Source organism: Sceloporus occidentalis, unplaced genomic scaffold (genome assembly GCF_023333645.1).
Source record: "Sceloporus occidentalis isolate IW3139 unplaced genomic scaffold, rSceOcc1.0.p SCAF_105, whole genome shotgun sequence".
NCBI lineage: Eukaryota > Metazoa > Chordata > Lepidosauria > Squamata > Phrynosomatidae > Sceloporus > Sceloporus occidentalis.
In genome coordinates this window covers 2,153,700-2,173,992 of record NW_028317085.1, presented here as the reverse complement: position 1 = coordinate 2,173,992, position 20,293 = coordinate 2,153,700, and the positions used below count along the sequence as shown (strand labels likewise).

The 20,293-nt window shown below is 37.8% G+C and overlaps 1 protein-coding gene across 1 annotated transcript in view; it reads left to right on the top strand.

Annotated features, from left to right (window-relative positions):
- Window positions 1-13,324, top strand: part of LOC149283395 (formin-2-like) — a 38,185-nt gene extending 24,861 nt beyond the window's left edge. The window contains exons 6-13 of the mRNA XM_089497625.1: window positions 4,795-4,856; window positions 5,447-5,538; window positions 8,541-8,670; window positions 9,148-9,294; window positions 10,483-10,542; window positions 11,161-11,281; window positions 11,825-11,917; window positions 13,218-13,324. Coding sequence (XP_089353751.1) covers window positions 4,795-4,856; window positions 5,447-5,538; window positions 8,541-8,670; window positions 9,148-9,294; window positions 10,483-10,542; window positions 11,161-11,281; window positions 11,825-11,917; window positions 13,218-13,324 — 812 coding nt within the window. The remainder of the gene's footprint in view (window positions 1-4,794; window positions 4,857-5,446; window positions 5,539-8,540; window positions 8,671-9,147; window positions 9,295-10,482; window positions 10,543-11,160; window positions 11,282-11,824; window positions 11,918-13,217) is intronic.
- Window positions 13,325-20,293: the final 6,969 nt, after the last annotated feature.

Here is a 20,293-nt window from a genome sequence, read left to right as displayed (position 1 = left end):
TTTTTCTACTTTAATATTATTATTTTAGGTCATATTAGGTTATTTTCTTCATGGATATTATATAATTTAGTCTTATGGGGTTAAATTTAAATATGGTACCTCTACTCTGCCTCAAATTAGACATGGGCCCAGTAAAGTGATCTGTCAAAATTCCAAGATTGAACATGTTCCAATTTTGACCCTCCAACATCCACACAACATGACTTACCCATGCATATGGGATATTGCTATACCTAGGGGGTGTTGCTGAATACAAATCAAGTGGTTTCTGTACTTGCACATGCCGTTGGAAAGAAATTTTTGTTAAAAACTGTACTGCAATGTTTGGCACAGATTAAATTGTTGAACTTCTAAGAAGCAGAGTGGCGGTTCTAGGGGGCATAAAGCATTTCCAGGGGTCAGGTGGGCTTTTCTAGGGGGCATAAAGCATATCTGGGGGGCAGAGTGGCATATCAGGGGTGGGGCAGAGGCACATATCTATCTAAAATGGCTATTGGTTTTCTGTTTGTATATAACCTATGCTGACTAACTGCGTAATACCGTATTTGCTCGATTATAAGACGACCCCCCAAATCTGAATATTAATTTAGGAAAAAAGCCTGAATATAAGACGACCCTATAGGAAAAAAGTTTTACCAGTAAATGTTAATTCATGTAAACTATTTTTTTAATAAAAGCTATGATTGAGAAAAATATTTTGGTTTTATTTCCTTCTATTTTCCAACCTGCCCCCCCCAGTTATGCACATCTGCCCCAGAAATGCCTTATACCCCTTATAGCCTATATGCCACTGTGCCCCATGATATGCCTTTTAACCCTATATGCCACTGTGCCCCATGATATGCCTTTTGACCCTCTATGTGACACTCTGCCTCCAGAAATGCCTTATACCCCTATATGTCACTCTGGCATTAAGGGGGTTAAAAGGCACATTATGGGGCTGAGTGGCATATAGGGAGGTTTAAGGCATTTCAGGAGGCAGAGTGGCGTATAGAGAGTTAAAAAGGCATTTCTGGAGGCAGAGTGGCATTAAGGGGGTTAAAAGGCATTTCATAGAACACTCTGCCTCCAGAAATGCCTTAAGCCCCCCATTTAACACTCCCCCCCCCCCCAAACTTACCGGTGCTTCTAACCCCCTGTCATGCAGCCAGGACAGCGTGTAGATGTCTACGCGAGAGAATTCCCCGCGTCGGGGAAGGTCTACGCGAATCGTGTAGACATCTACACGTTCCCCCGGCTGCATGACAGGGGACTCAGAAGCTCCGGTAAGTGGGGCGGGGGGGGGGGACAGGAGGATCCATGTCCCCTGGATCTTAGTCATCTCATAGTCGGACCTATTTGAGGTCTGATTATAAGAAGACCCCGATTATAAGACGAGGGGTATTTTTCAGAGCATTTGCTCTGAAAAAACCTCGTCTTATAATCGAGCAAATACGGTAGATACCAAAAATGTTAAAATACATGTATTCCTGTTCATTAAAGAAATGCTGTTTTACCATTCCACTAATGTGGTTTATTTTTTTCTTTAATAATTTATTTAAAATTTAAAATGCGCCCTATATTCGAGGCAATATGGTATAAACTTTTGTTTAGCAGCTTTGTTTTTTTTTGTTTTTTTTTAGCTGGTATTGGTCCCCAGCACCCAGTATATGCCATTTAACCCCTTCGTGACAAAGGCTGATTTTACTTTTTGTACCCTTCGTAACATTTCTGCGCTGCTCGTGTTTAGCTGTAATTTTCTTCTTTCCCGTTTACTGAACCCACACACATTAGATATTGTTTTTTTCAGGACAAGAAGGGCTTTCTTTAGATGACATTGTTTTGATTGTATCATATTATTTACTATTAAAAAAAGTATAAAATATGGTGAAAAATTTAGAAAAAAATGACTTTCTAACTTTTAGTTGAAAAATCTTTTACTCATCTATAAAAGGTAATGAAAAAACCTGCTAAATTCTACTATTTGTCCTGAGTTTAGAAATACCCAATGTTTTTATATTTTTTTGCTTTTTTCTACACATTATGGGGCAAAAAGTACAGGTAGCGTTTTGCTATTTCAAAGCCATTTTTTCCAAATCTGGTAATTCTTCCCCCCATGTGCCATTTCAGGTATCTTTGAAGCCGGCCAATGCAATTTACCCCATCAAGTCATATATTTTTGAAAACTAGACAGCCCAGGGTATTCCCAATGCTAGTATTTTAAGTATTTTAATTCTACCATCAGCCTTTGTCAAACTTTATGGTAGTAATTTTTTTTGCATTTGTTTTTTCACACACATTTTACTTTAGGTATGAATAAACAGGTTCTGGTATATGTCACTATCATAAAACACCCCAATATGTGTTTAGCAACATCTCCTGAGTACAGCGATACCTCACATGAATGATTTTGCCTTGCTGTTTGGGGGCAAAAGGGCCACATTTGGAGCATGCGCATTTTCAATGGTGAACTTTGGCATTTGGGGATCCACTGCCCATGCCCTATTTGGTACATCTTTGAGCTGGGCCATTTCAGTATGCCCAATAAATCCATATATTTTTGAAAACTAGACACCCCAGGGTATTTCAAATGCTAGTATTTTAACTCTTTCCATGCACCATATCTACCACCAGTCTTTGTCAAACTTTGTGGTAGTCATTCTTTTGCATTTGTTTTGCCACACACATTTTACTTCAGGTATGAATTAAAAAGTTCTCGTATATGTCACTATCACAAAACACCCCAATATGTGTTCAGCAACATCTCCTGAGTGCAGTGATACCCCACATGAATGATTTTGCCTGGCTTTTTGGGGGCAAAAGGGCCACATTTGGGGCATGCACATTTTTCAATGTTGAACTTTGGCATTTGGGGATCCACTGCCCATGCCCTATTTGGTACATCTTTGAGCCGGGCCATTTCAGTGGGCCCAACAAAACCATATATTTTTGAAAACTAGACACCATAGGGTATTTTAAATGCTGGTATTTTAACTCTTTGCATGCACACATTTTACCACCAGCATTTTTTCAAAGTTTGCAGTAGTATTCTTTTGTGTGTATTTTTCCCACACACACCTACTTTATGTATGAATTTACAGCTCCTGGTATATGCCGCTGTCACACGACACCCCAATATGTGTTCAGCAACATCTCCTGAGTACAGTGATACCCCACATGCATGGGTTTGTCATTTTTTGGGGGAACTAAAAGGCCACATTTGGTACGTGTGCATTTTTCTAATTGGAAATTAGATGTGTGGCCATTCTTCCCCCCCGTGTTAATTGGGACATTGTTGAATCCGGCCAATTCAATTTACCCCATCAAATCATACATTTTTTTAAAAGTAGACACCCCATGGGCATTTAATATGCCAGTATTTTAACTCTTTCCATGCGAGAATTGTTTTAAGCTAATGTGCTAATTTTAGGACTTGCTCACAAAAATATATTTTTTATATATATATTTTAAATTTTTTTTGCCATTTTTAAAACATTTTTAACATTTTTTTTTTCAGCTTGAAGGTTCCCCTGATAGTGACATCAGAGGGAAATTATTTTTACATTGTACTGTTTTTTTTACAATTTTTTTCTAATTATTATAAATTGTATTTTATTTTTTTATTTATTTTTACTAATCACACTGTGATTAGAAAGCTGGGCTCCATTGACTTGCATGGTTGAATGCAGTACCTGTATTCAACCTGCAAGTGGAGCCAGAGTTCTCTAGAGGGTCTGGAGACCCTCTAGCAAACTTTTTCGTCTTTATTGTTTTTTTTCCCGGGCCGCCGCCATCTTGCTGATGGCGAAGATCACCGGCAGCTGCGGCTGTGACCGCTCTCCGGAGCGGTCACAGTCCATACTAAGGTAAGTGTTTGGTGTCGCTGGATGCCTCCTGATCGAGGCATTCCAGCGACACCATTTAAGTTTAGGAGGTGATGGTTAATCGCCTCCTAAACGCTTTTAAAACGGGCGTCCGCCGCCATACATTGTATGGCGGATGTTGACGCCCCGGGGAGGGGCCAGACATGGCCCCTGATGCCGATCGTGGCATTGCTGAATGCCTCGAGGTTTTTTGTTTTTTTGTTTTTAGTTTTTTTTTTACCCGTTTTAACAAATGACGGTCCTGGCACGTCATTTGTCGTTAACGACATGTTTTTCCGTGACGTGCCTGGACCGGCAATTGTCATCAAGGGGTTAAAAATAGTGCTGCCTTGTAGCTACCAAACTGAATGGAAATACGAGGGGTTTCCAAACTCAGGGCATATTCCTAAATATATTTTCGTCTGTTTTCTTTTCATTTGCATTTGTGTGTGTGTGTAAATATTTATAGGTTAAAGGATGAAAAGTGGCATTTTCTTTTTCTCCCTGTGTTTTTCAGGAATAAATGGCTTACATTTGCATGTATGTTTTCAAAAGAAAGGCTTGCTTGTCCTGAAGAAAAATCGATATGTAATTCCTGCAAGGACATGTGATGTACTTGCTGGGGTGAACATGTAATATGAACCCAATGATGTTTGTCAGAGATGCCAGAGATGTATTGGCCTTACCCAGTTGCTCATTATGGATTTTACTTGGAGATTGTCGTTGGCTGTTGTGTAGCGTAAGGGGTTTATTTGAAAGATTCACTATTGGGGATTAAGGTTTTTTTTTTCCCCTCTAGATATTGTTACTATCCTTTTTAAGATGGCTTCATCTTGTCTTAAAGCATACTGGCTTTTGGGTAAAAAAAAACAAAAAAACTTTCTGGTTTCCTATAAATAAATTTGTTTGTTTAGGTTAAAAATTTCAGCTTTTCAACATTTCTTTCTCACAGCTGTGCTGAAGATGGACTATTCTGTAGTTGACCTAGAAACTATTCAGGCTTTGTATGAGAATGTAAGTAACAAAATATATATATATATATTTCTTTTTTAAATTTAACAGATTTAACAATATGGATACACTTCCTAACCCTGTTGTCATAACGTAACAACAAGACTATGTAATGGGATTATTGCCATGGCCATATATTAAACAATTTCCATCCTTTGCACCTTCTGTATGAAGGCCCAATCCTTGTGAACTTCGGTAAGAACGGATGACCTGGCCCTGCATAATGCATCATGAAATCAGTATAACTCGTAAAAGACGTCTCGCCAGCTAAACTGTCTTTTTATGTTGGGTCAGCTCAGTGTTTCCAGAGGAAGAAGCTGGCCAAGGTTGGCCCTTCATCATGCATAGTGTGCTGAACCTGTCTCAGCCAATAACCAAAGTTGTCTATTAAACTTACTACTGAATAACCCAAGATTAAATGCATGCCATTTGTGTACTGTGACAAATCACATCATACATATTTTTCAACATTTCTAAAAGTATTTTATGTGCCTCTTCCCAGATACGCACACTTGTTCATATTATGTAATGGTTGTATATGTGAAACAATTACAATATTTTAAATGTTTGTTTTTTTTAACTGTTTTGTTTAGAGAGCTGTGTCAGAAGAACAAGAGAAGATTGAAAAACATGTAAAGTCTTCAAAAAATAAGGATAATTCCAAACCACTGGATAAACCTGAGCAGTAAGGAATTTCTTAAATAATTAACTACATGTCCGGATTAATTAATGTAGTCTTACATGTGCATTTGTAAAATATATTTCACACAGAGTTTGCTTGAATCCATGATTTACAAACCTCATTTGTTCTATGGATAAGGATTGCCACCTAGCAACAGCTAGTGGGAGATGGCAAACCTCCAAAAGACAACAGTGGAAAAACATTTGTCCAAACAGCGTGCAGTGGATGTGTGCATTATTTGGCCAACTCGATAAAAGGAAATAAGGAGAATGCTGGACTGTTCTAGAAGAGAAATAAGCTGACAAACTTCAGTTAACAAGGGGAAAACACTGAGCCTTTTTCCTAGGCATCCGTCCCGAAAATAAAGATACGTGGGAAAGACAGGGGTTAGTGAAGAAAACCACAATCCTAAAGGCCCTAAGCAGCAGGCAACAGCCTATAAGCATCCCCAGGGTGAGTGGTGGGTGCTGTGGGCGCTTAGCTGGCAATCCTATTTCCCTAGAACAAAGGCCTTTAAGTGCGCCGAGGAAGAATGTCCTCTAAAGAAAGAAGTATCAATACCGGCTGAATACATTGCAAATAGGATCCAACCCCTTAATACTGTTTTATCAGACTAGTAAAAGTGGAGATGCTCATATGATGAAACACAGGAGTCTAGGGTATCCTGTGACCTGTCATCCTGTACTTTCTGAATTACTTTAGGAAGTGGAGACCGGAAGGAAATGCCTGAAAGTGTTGGATATGGGTGCATGGGAAGGAGAAGTGGTCCATCTTCTAAGCTCACCAGAACCAAGTTCTGTAGAGGTGAAGAGGAAGCTTTGTTGGTGAAGCGAAGAGGTCCACTGCTCTCGAACCCATGCAGGAAGTAACTAACATAAACTTGTCCTGTTTGAGAGATATCATGGAGAGTGAGATTGTCTGTCTGAGAAAGCCCGTCTGTTAGTTTTGTTCTCCTGGAATATACTCTGAGCAAATTATATTCCAACAGAGGCCTCAATGCTAAACCGCACTTGACAAAGTAGTTTGGACCTTGTTTCCCCATACAATATGGACAAAAAACTGGAGTCTTTTTGATGATCCTGAAGGCGACCAATGGAGAGGTTCATGTATCACACCCAAGGACACACCATCTTTGAACAGATATCCTTTACCGCCTTGCTCCCCTTAAAGGGATACATCTGTCATAATAGACATGAGGGGCTTCAGAATTAGCCAAGGATGAGGAACAGTCCTATGGGACCAGACTTTGAGATCCTTGACAGCCCAATGATCTAGGAAAACCAGCTGGTCCCATGGATGGATTTGTTGAGCTCTTGAGATCTCCAATTGGATCGAGGACCGTTTTTTTTTTTGGATGAACTCTTTGTGACCCCAAGAATCAAGTTTGACATTATACAGAGAGTTGGAAAGACCAAATACAATTAGCTTCTGCTGGAAGACGCAGCCTTTCCAGAAAACCATTACTAACCTCCAATAAGGAGGATACATTGGAACAGAGTGGAAAATGTCCCTTAGGTCAGCCTTGGCCATCCAAGAGCCCTCTGATTGAATATTTGGGAGATCCTGTAGGCCCTCCACCTGAAATAATTTTGGATGAAGGCAAAAGTTGACTTCGCATTTTGGCACTGGACGAACCAAAATGAACAATTTATTAAGATGGCTTGATTTAAAGAGGTTCTTGGTAAACTATTTAAACTGACTTTTTTTCTCTGCTAAGTGGTCCGAAATATCAGAGGTCATGATTGACCAATATACACCCTTTGTCTATCTTTGGACTAGAAAGTGCCTCCAGTCCATATGAATGCTCATGGACCTCAGTTCTAAATCATCCGTAGGGTAACCTGGGTCAAAAAGAAAGTTCTAAACCTCCAAAATAGGGTCCAGCAGCCATCTCGCCAAGTGGAGCCTGTCTGTGGCCTAATGCCAAACAGGTTAACTCTGGCCATCTGCCTCTGACTTCTTTTTCCCAATGTCTTCAGAGGGATATAAATGCAAAGCACTCTTGGATTTTCATTTAACATGGGCTGAGGACATTTGCCATTGACTATGTGAGTGGTGCACAAGTCGCGACTCAGGGGAGCACATCAGGTGACTCAAACGAGACCCTATCAATGGATAGTGGGGCATGAGCCCCACGCATTCACTTACCTGCTTTGTGGGCAAATGTTTGTCGCGGTTCGAGAGGTTTGCCATCTCCAACTTGCTTTTAGGTGCCAAGCCTACAAAAGAACAAATTATGGTTAGTTTTGCTTATCCAAATAAGGAGATGGGGATAATTACAACCCCTTTAATCGCCAGACATTGTATATGTGATAGTAATTGTAAACAAATTGCGGATTTGAGATGTTTCCTTGCTTCATCTCATCAACTAGCTGTGCATTTACCATAAAATATTAACCATGTGGTAGTTTCTCTATTAGGAAGAGTTGAGTTACCCTTGAATGCTAGCTACTTGTAAAAGGTTCAGTCACTGTGTTAATTATCCATTTTGCAGCGCGGGCTCCACTTCATGAAAAAGAAGTCCGCCAAACTAAATTTAGACAAAGCTCACTATCAAATAAGTTTTTCATTATGGAATAGTTTTTAATATGCCTGTTGTTACATGTTAGATTATACTCTCCCAAATCAACATTTAACATTCTGAAAATATTGTCCTAGTTATATGTTTAGGGCAGGGTTTCCTAACAGGACAGGAATAAGTCATTGGCAAAAAAAAAATACATGTGACTTGAGAACTGGATTGGGAACTGCCGACCTAGGACAAGCTAAAGATCAATTGCCTTGTTTTTTATATACGTGTTACCGGTTTTTTTTTGTTTTGTCTTGTTTATGATCTCTACCCAAGAACGTCATCTTATAGAATCTTATCCTCCATGGTCACCACTTCATCCATTTATAGTCTTGTAAAAGTACATTTTGGATAATTGCTTTTGTAACGTTGACTCATGAAAGCGTCTTGCTTATTTCATTATAAATGCCTTGGTTTTTGTTTTTTCTTTGTCCAGGTTCCTTTATGAACTGACAACGATACCAAATTTTTCAGAGCGAGTTTTTTGCATCTTGCTACATTCAACTATTTCGGAAAGCATTGGCTCCATTCACCGCAAGCTTGAATTACTACAGAAAGTGTGTCGGGTTAGTTATTAGTTCTTTATGTTTAATCAGGGTACAATTACAATAGCATTGTATTGCATGCACCGATTATAGTGTATGTGTGTGTACAGTGCTACCATCAGTGGTGTACTGTACAACCGATACGTATGTATAGGGTCGGGTCTCCCTGATGTGCCAAAGACACCCTCATTGTACTATACAGCCCATTTCCCTTGTTTGGGCCCAGATGACAGAGGGTGTAAATTAACACAAAGCAAAACAGTTTTTCTTGGAGTACTAATTAAACATTTCCTAAGTAGGTGGTTGGACTGATATTTTGTTTACCACCTTACGAACCAGGCTATTTTACACTAAAGGACCAGAGCGATTTTTGTTTTTCTTTTCTGATTTTTTTTTTTATATATACTTGCATAAAATACATTTAGCAATTTTTTCCCTGAGACTGACTTACTGTACCAGATGACCTTTGTGTAACTCTCAATCTATCTCTATGTTTAGACATTAAGAGAGGACCCTGCAGTTCTGCGTGTCTTGGGTCTAGTACTTGCTTTTGGAAATTATATGAATGGAGGAAACAGAACCAGAGGACAAGCAGATGGATTTGCACTTGATATTCTGCCAAAGCTGAAAGATGTTAAGAGCAATGTAAGTATCCATTTAGAGTTCCTTGGGTTCAAAGAAAAGAAAAAAAAAAAAACACATGCAGTGTCCATGATGGTCAGTCCTTCCCAATTGCCCATATCTGTCTGGCATACAGTAGCAGAAGGCAAAACATTAATCTTTTATCCGATATGTTCCCAACGTGATATAAATTCCCTCCAAAGCAATGAGGCAGTTACTTTGGTTACAAATAAAATCTGTTTTCAGGGGTCCAACGTTTTCTGTATTTCTTTGTCATTTATATATTTGAGAATTTGTCACATTCTCCCCTTTAGCTGAGATTGTCATATGTTCTTTATATCTCTAAAAGGACGCCTCTGTCTTCCGAATAAAATATATAGCTTTCTATTTTTCACTGCATTTTGTGTAGAAACCATATTGGTTTCTGTTTACAATATTTTCTAATCAATTGTTAAAAGCTTACAACTAGATTCAACCAACACTGTTGTCAGTTTGGGTTGTTTGGCTTTGTGTTCCATGTCAGATGGAAGGCTTTGAGGTAACTTATTTTGTGTATTGAATCTGATGTCCTACCCATAAAACTTGACCTAAACAGCTCAGCAAAGAATTTTAGCAAAGCCTGGCTTTTCAAAGTTAGAATTTCTGACTTGGGAGCCCTCTTTATTCCTCGGTACCCATGTTTTCCCATTGTACTTTAACACTTGTTAGTTTTAGATTTCTTACTATAGTGTGTGTTTTTTGTATGCAACAGCTATCAATTTGTTAGTCCTAAAAAGTATGGTAAAATATCTTTTGGAATAATCACAACATTAAGGACATTTCAGGGCACATGTTTGAATGAAATTTGTGAATGTGTTAGGTGTTCAAAATGGTATATTTATTTTCTTACTACATGATTTATACAGGTTTTTTCTTTCTTCAACTCTGGGCCTGCATACATTACACAGCAGTAGAAAGTATACTGACCCGAAACTCCAGCACTTCTAGATGGACCTTAAAATGTAAAAAACACATAAATATTTGGTCTGAAAGTCCTTGTATACTTTGGATGTTCAAGCAGGTTGTCTCAATGATAAAATTCCAGCTTTTAACATTGTGTTTACATTAGATAATTCTGCTAGTGCGTTTCACATAATTAAAATACAAGATCGGCAATAAGACTTTATATCAGAGCCAGAATGTGATCTAATATAGAATTTCTTTTTCTTGTAGGACAACAAAAGGAATCTACTTTCTTACATCGTCTCATACTATTTGCGACATTTTGATGAGGTAAACGTACAGTCTAGAATAGAACTTTATTTCCCATTTTGCCATGCATGCTTTTTAACTGTGTGGCATTTTTATTGTACTTTTAAAACTGCGTAGAGCTGTATTCTTCTTAGACTTGTTTGAGACATTGAAATGGGTTACTTGAGAGTGCCTGGCTCTTCTTTGCAGGGGTAGGGGTTCAAGCCAGAGCCTGCAGCCTTCATCCTTTACTCACCTTCTGTCAGTGGATCATCGCTGAATGCTCAGATCCACATCATGCAGAGAGGATATTTTGGGCTTGGGTTATAAGCAGACTCTTCTAGACAGGCTGGGATCTGAAACCATTTATATTTTCTCCCATTTTTTCTCCTCTCTATATTACATGTAGTTGGTAACTCTTACAATTTGACAAAGCTACCTGACATTGTTATTTGTGTCTAACGCTGTTCTCTGCAGTTGGTATAAATAAGTGCCAGTTAGCCATGTGCTTTAAAGTAATTATATAACATGTTTGTATCTGAAAAAAATATTACAAATAAACTACTACAAAATACTGCATATATTTACAAACTTTTTGTGATCCAATCTATACCTTATCTTTTGTTGCGTAAAAAGTCTATCTTGTGCCTTGGATTTTAGAATGCTGGAAAAGAAGACTGTGTATATACACTACCTGAACCCCAAGATCTCTTCCAAGCCTCACAGATGAAGTTTGATGATTTTGTCAAAGATGTACGCAAAATAAAAAAAGATCTTCTTGGTATGTTTTTTTTCTTTTTATCTTTATCATGTTGTGAATAAAATGCTACAATATATGTGTCTAAATGACATGAGGACTAAAGCCTATTGTGTATAATTGGAATATTGACATACTTATATTCCACATATTTCTGTTGGACTTAATGGCCATTCAATGCACTGTCTACAAATTCCAGGGCTGATTTTATGTTTTTCATTTTGGTTTTACTTAGTTTTGGGAATTATTGGGAAATGTTTGTATTTTATCTGCTGACCTGTAGGCTACTATTGTAGGCAGTCTTTTTTATTTGATACTAGCAAAATAAAAATGTTTTCCCTTTTAAGATGTTTTCCTGCTGTCCCTGCTTTAATTTTTATACCTGCCTAAGTGCAAAATACCACTGGTTGATAATCCTATATTTCCTTGTTTATTGTTTTTCATACACACATGAGTGCAGTATGAGAATTTTAAAATGTCCAGTATTTGGTTGCAAATGTAAGTGTATATGTTTCTCTTTTTCTCATTCTTTAATTTTTATGTATATTTTTTCTTTGCTTATTTTAGCAAGTGAGACAGAAGCAGTGAAGGTTTACCAGAAATCCTTAGAAGAACATTTGCAGCCGTTCAAAAATAACATGGAAGAGTTTTTAAGCAGAGGTACTATATTAAGGGTCTGTTCCTGTAAAAACCTAGTTTCCTTTTAACCAGTTGTGGTCCCTGTCGGGGTCCATGGGACCACAGGTCCATCTAGGGCTTCATCATAAACCCTGTGGCCTAAGATGAAGCACATTTTTATGTTTAACATTAAACTCAGTCTTAAGAAGAACTGTTATGTGCACAGGGATGCGCAGACACCAACAGCTTGGTCTATTTTATATGCCCCATCTAGAGGTGGACAAACTGGTGTTGAGTAATGCAGAGAAGGATCAAAGCTTGATTTTCCCCATGTGCTGTTACTGGCTGGTTCACCCACCTGTCCTTTCTCTTCTGTATCATTTTAGACAACCCATTCTCCTTTTTCAACTCCACTCAAGTGTGTGTAATTTTTTTTCTGGGCCATTCTGAAAGAATGTGGTGGTGATGGCCTCATACATAGCGGACAGGAAGATATTACATCATGCTCTGCCCAAGTTCAAGCAGCAATGATGAAATATTTAATTTTTGTCTACAACTTATTTATTAAATACATTAAACTTCTGGCCATTTTTTTTTAAATGTTATTGAAAATGATTGGGAAACTTGCATGAGTTCGTCAATAACGCTGACCCCAGATTACAGTTGACATGGTCTAACCAAACCTCAGCATTCTTAGTAAAGTTGTGTGGAGTTAAATTATGAACTCTTGGTATTTAATATTTAATAACATCCGAGCTGCTATCAAGTTGAAGTCAAGTTTAAAATGTGGGTTGGTATGGTGTTTCTCTGATTGGGAAGTTGATTTGAACTAAATTTTCAAATTTGAATGAACTTAACTACACCTCACAAAACAAGTCTCCTTTTTCCTTCAAGTGAAGGCATAGAGAATAAAGGCTTAGATTTTAATATGTACTAGCAATCATCATATGTGTGCAAAACATATATACAGTTGATCACAATTTATGTACTTATTACGCAGAATTCTTTCCAATGTTCTGACTTTGAATCGTTCATCATTAAAACAGGCCCACTTTCTGAAATGAGTATATACACTTAGGCACATGTAAAAATTGCTGTTTTATATTTGCAAAATAATATTTTCTTTTTTTATATGTAAACAGCCAAAGTTGAACATGAAGATACAGCTAAATTTTTGGAAGAGGTCCGTTCTAGGTATGTATAAGGATCCATGCCTGATGTTTTGTCGTCCTGTCCAAATCATTGGGACAGAGCATTTGTCGTCCTAAAACAGTGTTTTTTCAACATTATCAGACGTTGTAAACGTACACATATCTACATCTAAGCTCTAACAATCATACAGGAAGCTTATGGGGGCTCTTCGAGCGCACACAGACAACCTCTGCTGCTGCCCGACACTTCTGTGACGGACATTTCTGTGCCCGGGCCTCTGACGGAGCGCTGGAGTGACATAACCTTTCAGTGCTCCGGCCGGGTAGTAGCGGAGGTTGTCTTCGCTCATTGTCTATGCTAAAGGACAGGGGACAAGTCTGGGTGAAAGAGTGGACTATAGGGGGGTATAAGGCATATCTGGGGGAAGAGTAGCAAGCCCGAGGCAGATGTGCATAAGTGGGGGGCAGGTTGGCAAATAAAAGGAAATAAAACAAGAAATGCATTTTTCTTAATCGGTTTGTTTTAAATATGACAAAATGGTTTACATGTGAATTCATATTTACTAGTAAAACCTTTTTCCTATAGGTAGTCTTATATTCGGGCTTTTTCTTTTTTCCAAAATTATTTAAATTTTGGGGGGTCACTTTATAATCAAGCAAATGCGCTATGTCAACACTTGTATTATACAATTTACATTAACATGTCAGTGGGAAATACAAAACCTTTGTTTTTGTGAATTGTTCGAAAGAATCAGACCAGTTGTGTCCTTTTCAACGTATTCTTGTTTGCGCATGTCATTGAATAAGACACTGAAATCTTTGTGGTTGATTTGCAGGTTTATTGAGACTGCAGCCTACTTCTGCGTGAAGCCAAAATTGGGAGAAAAAGAAGTGTCTCTACACTCTTTCTTTAGTATTTGGCATGAGTTTAGCACTGATTTTAAAGATTGTTGGAAGAAAGAAAATAAGGCAATTTTGCAAGAAAGGTAGGCAGCTTGTGTACCTTTTTTTTTTTTTTTTTTTTTTAAATATTTCTCATTAACTTCTGCTGACGGGGGGGGGGGGTGCAAAATTGATGGATCTACTAGACCCGTTTTATCAAGATATTAAAATATCTATAGGTACAGATTTATAGATAAAGATTTGGATATGTATATAGCCATTCTGTCAGAAACTTTTGGATTAGTAATGCCTGAGTATACTTTCCTTATGTAAAAGTTATGTCTTAGCTGTTCTATTGCTCCATAAAGCTCTGCCTTTTGAATTAGACTTAAAATACCCTAATATGCACATTTTATTTTACAGGTTAAAAGAAGTTGAAGAAGTATACAAACAAAAGAAGGAAAAGCAATCCATTATTGTTAAACCAAAACATGAGTCTGGAATTGTAAGTATTTGTGTTCATATATATTTTATACAGTGAGGGAACTTTAACATGCATTGGATAGGCGTATGGGTATTCTGAACCTAAGCGGAGATCAAGGCGTGATTACATCAGGAAATGGGCAGACTAGATGGGCCAAATGGTTCTTATCAGCCGTCAAATTCTGAAGAGCATGTTTTCTCTTACTACTCCCTTTGTACTGATTAATTTATTTTTGAAAGAAAAAAAAAAAAAAAGATTTTTGCCTGGCTATAATGTGTAACTTCAATCTAAAAAAAAATATTGCTCTTGCAAGGGGGCTAGAACATAAATGTATTAAAGTGCATATTTGAAGCCATATCAATCAGCATCACTCTGTAAACTGATTAAGATTTAACGGAGCTGATTACAAAAGTTCCTAGAACAAAGATTTTAATAAACCATGCTATTAAAGTCAAATTTCCCAGGTTTGACCAAAACATGTTGATTCATTCTCATATCTGCCAGTAGCAATGGAAAGGAAGGATAAATTCTTCTAGCGTAAAAGCGTTTAAAGCGTACAATAAGCAAAGTCGCCTTTTGAGACTTAAATTTAAGAACCGGAGGAATCATCATGAATGGAAGAAAGGTATATAGTGCCTTGTTTTTGGACCAGCCGTACAAGAATGCATCTTTTTTCCCACTAGAAATTCACAATTTGGGACGGAAAGAGGTCTATATCTAGGGGGAACACCATAATTCCTAATATTCAGTAATAAAATAAATAAAAAACCTCTAACTCTCCCTCGCTCTCACTGAGCAGGACATAAAGAAAAGGCCCAATTATAGTGTAATGCCCAACATTGACAAGATTTTTAATGGTGACACATCTATTATATAGCTAATCCCCTATTTACATAAAGAAAAAATCCTTATTTAGTATTAATGTATTTAATTTTTTTAATTTTTTTTACAGAAAGCGAAGTTGAGCTTAAGAAGCTGAAAAATGAACTGATGAGATGTATTCTGTTCCAGGATGTAATAAAAAAAATATATATATTTTTTGTACCATTTTCAGGTACAGATTGTGTAAATGTATTGTGGCAGGTCAACTGACTTGTGTTTACTGGTAGGAGTTTAGAATAGTCTAACTTTAATTACACAAATTTAATGCTTGTACAGAGAGGAATATAATTTTTTTAATTGTAAATGGGTAAATAAAAAACAAAAACGCAAATGCAACAATTGTCCCTATGTTGAAGCAAATAATAGGCCACATACTTCAGGCTTATTAATGCACATAATATAATTTTAGCAGGACTAATTAATGGAAATGTTTGTATTTAATAAACTATTGTGAAATATAAATGTAACATCTTTTTAAAGGATTTGTATATGTAGTAAAATATGATTTTTTTTTGTTTACCAAACCTTTCATGTTTTGTTTTTTTTTCTTTTTTTTGTGTGCCAACCTTCTGCATAAACTGTTATCAAATAGATAACTAAAACATAAAGGCTAATATGCAATACTTTGGTTTTTCTATTTTTTTCTAGAATGTTAATTTACAGATTAATAAAAAAACAGAATTTAGCCTGCGTATGAATTTTTTCAGTCCAGTTTTTTTTTTTTCCTTATAAACAAAATTTACTTATATATTAGTTGTGATATGCCATGTCATTACACGATAATGATTAAAAAAAACTTGCTTATTAGCAATATGTAAAATTATCGGACGACTTTTTAAAATAACAAAAATGACACCACCCCATTTAATTGTAGAAACACCTCTTAATATTTTGTGGCGGGAAGGTGGTATTGCCAATCTGCTGATTCACATGATATGATGGCATTTAGTATGATGGTATGGGTGCATACTTGCAACTGACTTGGCTGATAACTTTGACCATTGGACATCCAAGCACACTTTATGCACTGTTTACATTTTACGGATCTTGCTTAATTGACATTTTACATTGCATTTAGTCATTAAGCGCCAGGAGATTCCATATCACTGTTACAATCAGAGTCTTTAAAAAAGGGGGCAGTGATTATGCAAGCTTACAAACTACTGGCTGTTTATGACTAAGCACAGTTTGTGCAAAACGCATCAAGGGGGTTAGCCTTTTTGTTCGTGTTTTTGTTCTGTTGCCCTCCTTGATTTTATTGTCCACGGACGTGTAATAAATTAATTTAATACGTTCATGGATATCATTGTGTGAATTGCTGGTGCAACTATTTGTTTTTGCGTCACAATTTGGAACCTGGACCGGGTCCTTTTGGCGCTGCAGCACCCAGCTACGCGTACATTTATTATTTGAAGTTATATGGAATTGTAGCCTCCATTTGTTTCTTCAAGCTTACAATCTAGTCAGTGGTTGAGGGGGAAGTGAAACAAAAGCAGAGGACTGCTTGGAAGGAGTTGATCGAGTCAGGATGATCTGTAGAGGTTGTTTGATGATGGCTTGATTAAGATGCTGGCTGAGTATTGGGAAGAAAGATTGTATGCTTCTTGGAAAAGGTGGGTTTTCAGAGAGCTGATGCTACTTCCTGTAGGATTTTAAGCATTTTAATTTGTTTTTAAGGCTGCTTTAACTGCTCCTTGTATGTGGTTAGGCAACTAAAATAATGTAATGATTTTACATACTCTCAGTACAAAAATGTTTCTTAAAATAAAATTGAAAACATTTGATCATGTGTCTGATTTCTTCACTAGTAGGTTAGACCTAAATATATCTGATGTAAAATGTAACCTGACTCAACAAGGAACGGCTATACTTATGACTGGTTTACAAAACAAACGTTATTGTAGTAAAACCATTTTTTCCAAAAAGTGTTGGTAGTTTTTGTTTTGTTTTTTAATCCATTTAACCCCTTCAGTACCGGGACGTACCTGGTACTTCCTGGTTAACAGTCACCGGTAGACCGGGACGTACCAGGTACGTCTCCTCCAAAAAACGCCCCCACATCACCACAATCGCGGTGATCGTGGGGGCGCTGCTGCTGTCTGCCCAGGAGTCCTGGGCAGACAGCACAGCCTGTCTAAGCCCGCCCCCAAGCCCACGATCACTCCCACGGAGTGATTCTCTAGGCAGAAACTGCGATTGCAGAAAAATCTGCAATCGCGGTTTCAGCTGCCACAGGCAGCTTCAGGGAAGGGTGGGGGGGTATTGAATGGGTCCCCACACAAGTGTGGGGACCTGATCCAACACCCCCCTGCTGCCTGATCGCTCCATGAGAGCGTCAGTGCAGCGTTAACCCCTTCAATGCCGCGATTGCGGCATTGAAGGGGTTAATTCCCGTTTTTTAGGGGGTTCTGCTGCTGGTGGTCTGCCTGGAAGCCCAGGCAGACCAGCAACAGCAAAAACGAGCCCCCAGAAGTCCTCTGATCAGTCCTGTAGGACTGATCAGAGAGACTCCTCCCCTACAATCTCCAGTCTATTGGAGATTGTGTCCCAGCTGCCAGAGGCAGCTTCAGGGACAGGGAGACAGGGTTCTTTGGTCTCCACATGAGTGTGGAGACCAGACCTCCCCCACCCCTACCCCCCTCTTCCTCAATTAACCCCTTCAATGCTGCGATTGTGTATGACCCCCATCGCAGCATTGCAGGGGTTAATATTAGTCCCCACAAGCTTGTGGGGACTAAATATCAATCAATGCTGTGCTTCAATGGAGCATCAGCATTGAAAGAGTTAAAAAAAATAATGTAAAAAATAATAATTAAAAATGTTTTTTAAAAAATAAATAAATTAAAAAAAAATAATAAAATAATAATAATAATAAAAAAATAATAACAGCACTGACCTGAAAGTCCAGGGTGCTTCCAGGTCAAATGCTGGGCTGATCAGATCACTCCTGGCCAATAGGAGTGATCGGATCATTATGGCAGCCCACGGATGACCCTGCTCTACAAAGAGAGAGGGGTCATCTAGGGTAATTATGAAAAAACACAAATTATTAATAAATGAAAAAATCATAATTATTACCTGATCACTTGTCGGTGACATTTTAAGTCGCTGATTATTGATCGGTCTCCCTGATTGATGTCAGCGGCCTAAACCTGTCACTTACAAGTAATCTGATGAAAAAAAATATTTAAAAAAATGTAAATGCACATGTTCCAGTTTTGCCCTCATAGCTTCCTCAAAAAATACATGAACCATGCATGTGAGGCCTTGTTGGAACCGGGGGGTGTTGGTGAACAAAATGTGGTGTTTTTTTTCCAGTGTTACACATATGCTGTGCAAGAAATAAATTGCAACATTGAAATGTATGCGTTAAAAACGCTATAAAATAATTTCCCTGTGAAGTTTGGCAGACATCAGTGAAGAAATGGCTGGCTGAAAACTGTCAAAACTACCCTAGTTGAACACCTTGACTTGTCTACTGTTCATAAATATATACTTTTATGGGGTAATTTACAGCAGGGGGCTTCCAAAATGTCCCAAATGGGATATGGGCCCAGGAAACCAATTTCTGAAAATTCCAAATGTGAAAACGAAAATGCGCATGTTCCAGTTTTGCCCTCTAGCTTCCTCAAAAAATGCATGAACCATGCATGTGAGGCCTTGTTGGAACCAGGGGATGTTGGTGAACACAATTTGGTGTTTTGTTCTGCAGTTGCACATATTCTATACAAAATATAATATAAAATCTAAAGCAACATTGCAACATATGCAAAAAAAAACCCCAAAAATATAAAAATACCTCAAAATTTGGCAGCAATTGGCGATAAAATCCCTGTTTGAAAAGTGTCAAAATGACCCTAGTTGTACACCTTGACTTATCTACTTTTCATAAACATATAATTTTGGGGGGATAATCAGTATTTGTGACAACTATTGCAGTTATTAGACTACCATGCCAAATTTGAAAAAAATTACATTTCAAAAACGTGATGCATGCCTTGCAATATTTGCCCTATACTGGTCAAAATAGATAAAAATCCTGGCCATGTTGGGTGGTTTCCAAATCAGGACAAGTTAATGAATATATTTGGGATAATTTTTTCCCATTGGTTTAATGTGTGTACAATTTGTATGTATACAAAACTGTAAAAAATGCGGTTTTTTTCATTTTTTCCCCACTTTTTCCAGTTTTTTTCAAACAAAACAATGTACTACCCAGCTTACTATGGTTTCAAATGAAAGCCCTACTTGTGCTGAAAAAAACAATATATGATTTGTGTGGGTGCACCAATTGATAAGAGAGAAATTACAGTTGAAGAAAGACATGGCAAAAACACAAAAACGGCTCCGGTCCTTTAGCGACACCCTAGCTTAAAAATCCCGGTCCTGAAGGGGTTAAATTGAAAAATTCTAGGGGATATTTAACAGAATAGTCAAAACTGAAAGTTTTGGCTTTGGGTGGTTAAGGGTGATGAGAATAGAATGGGACTGGAGTAAGACTAGACTTTGAGAAATGTGTGACATTTGAGCATGACTATAATTTCCCCAATAGGATACATACCACAAGAACTAGAATTATGGACACATGAAAGCAACAATATTTTAGGGTGGGTAAAGAAACAAAGGCCTGCCGTGTAGGTAGGAAATCATACTTTCTTTCTCAACTCCAGGAGGCGTAGCTGAGGTGGGACTTTGGCTCCAAAAACATAGGAATCTGGCACATTCATTTTTCTTTCCTTCAGGAATCCCTCGTCTAAGCTTTGTGTTTTTTTTGTATTTGATGTTGTATTTCATTATTAGCTATGATGCTAATGTAAGCTTTTACAGTATGCTTTTAAACTGTAGGGTCAGCTTAATAGCCACTGACCCTGTCGCGATTTGCAAAGTAGGATGCAAAACACATACTGGAAGAGCTAAGCTTCAAGATCTCCACAGTTTCAGCAGTCCCTGGAATTAGTAAAACTGCACAACATTCAACTGCTCCTATAATAGATAATGTGGTAGCTGTTTCTCTACTCG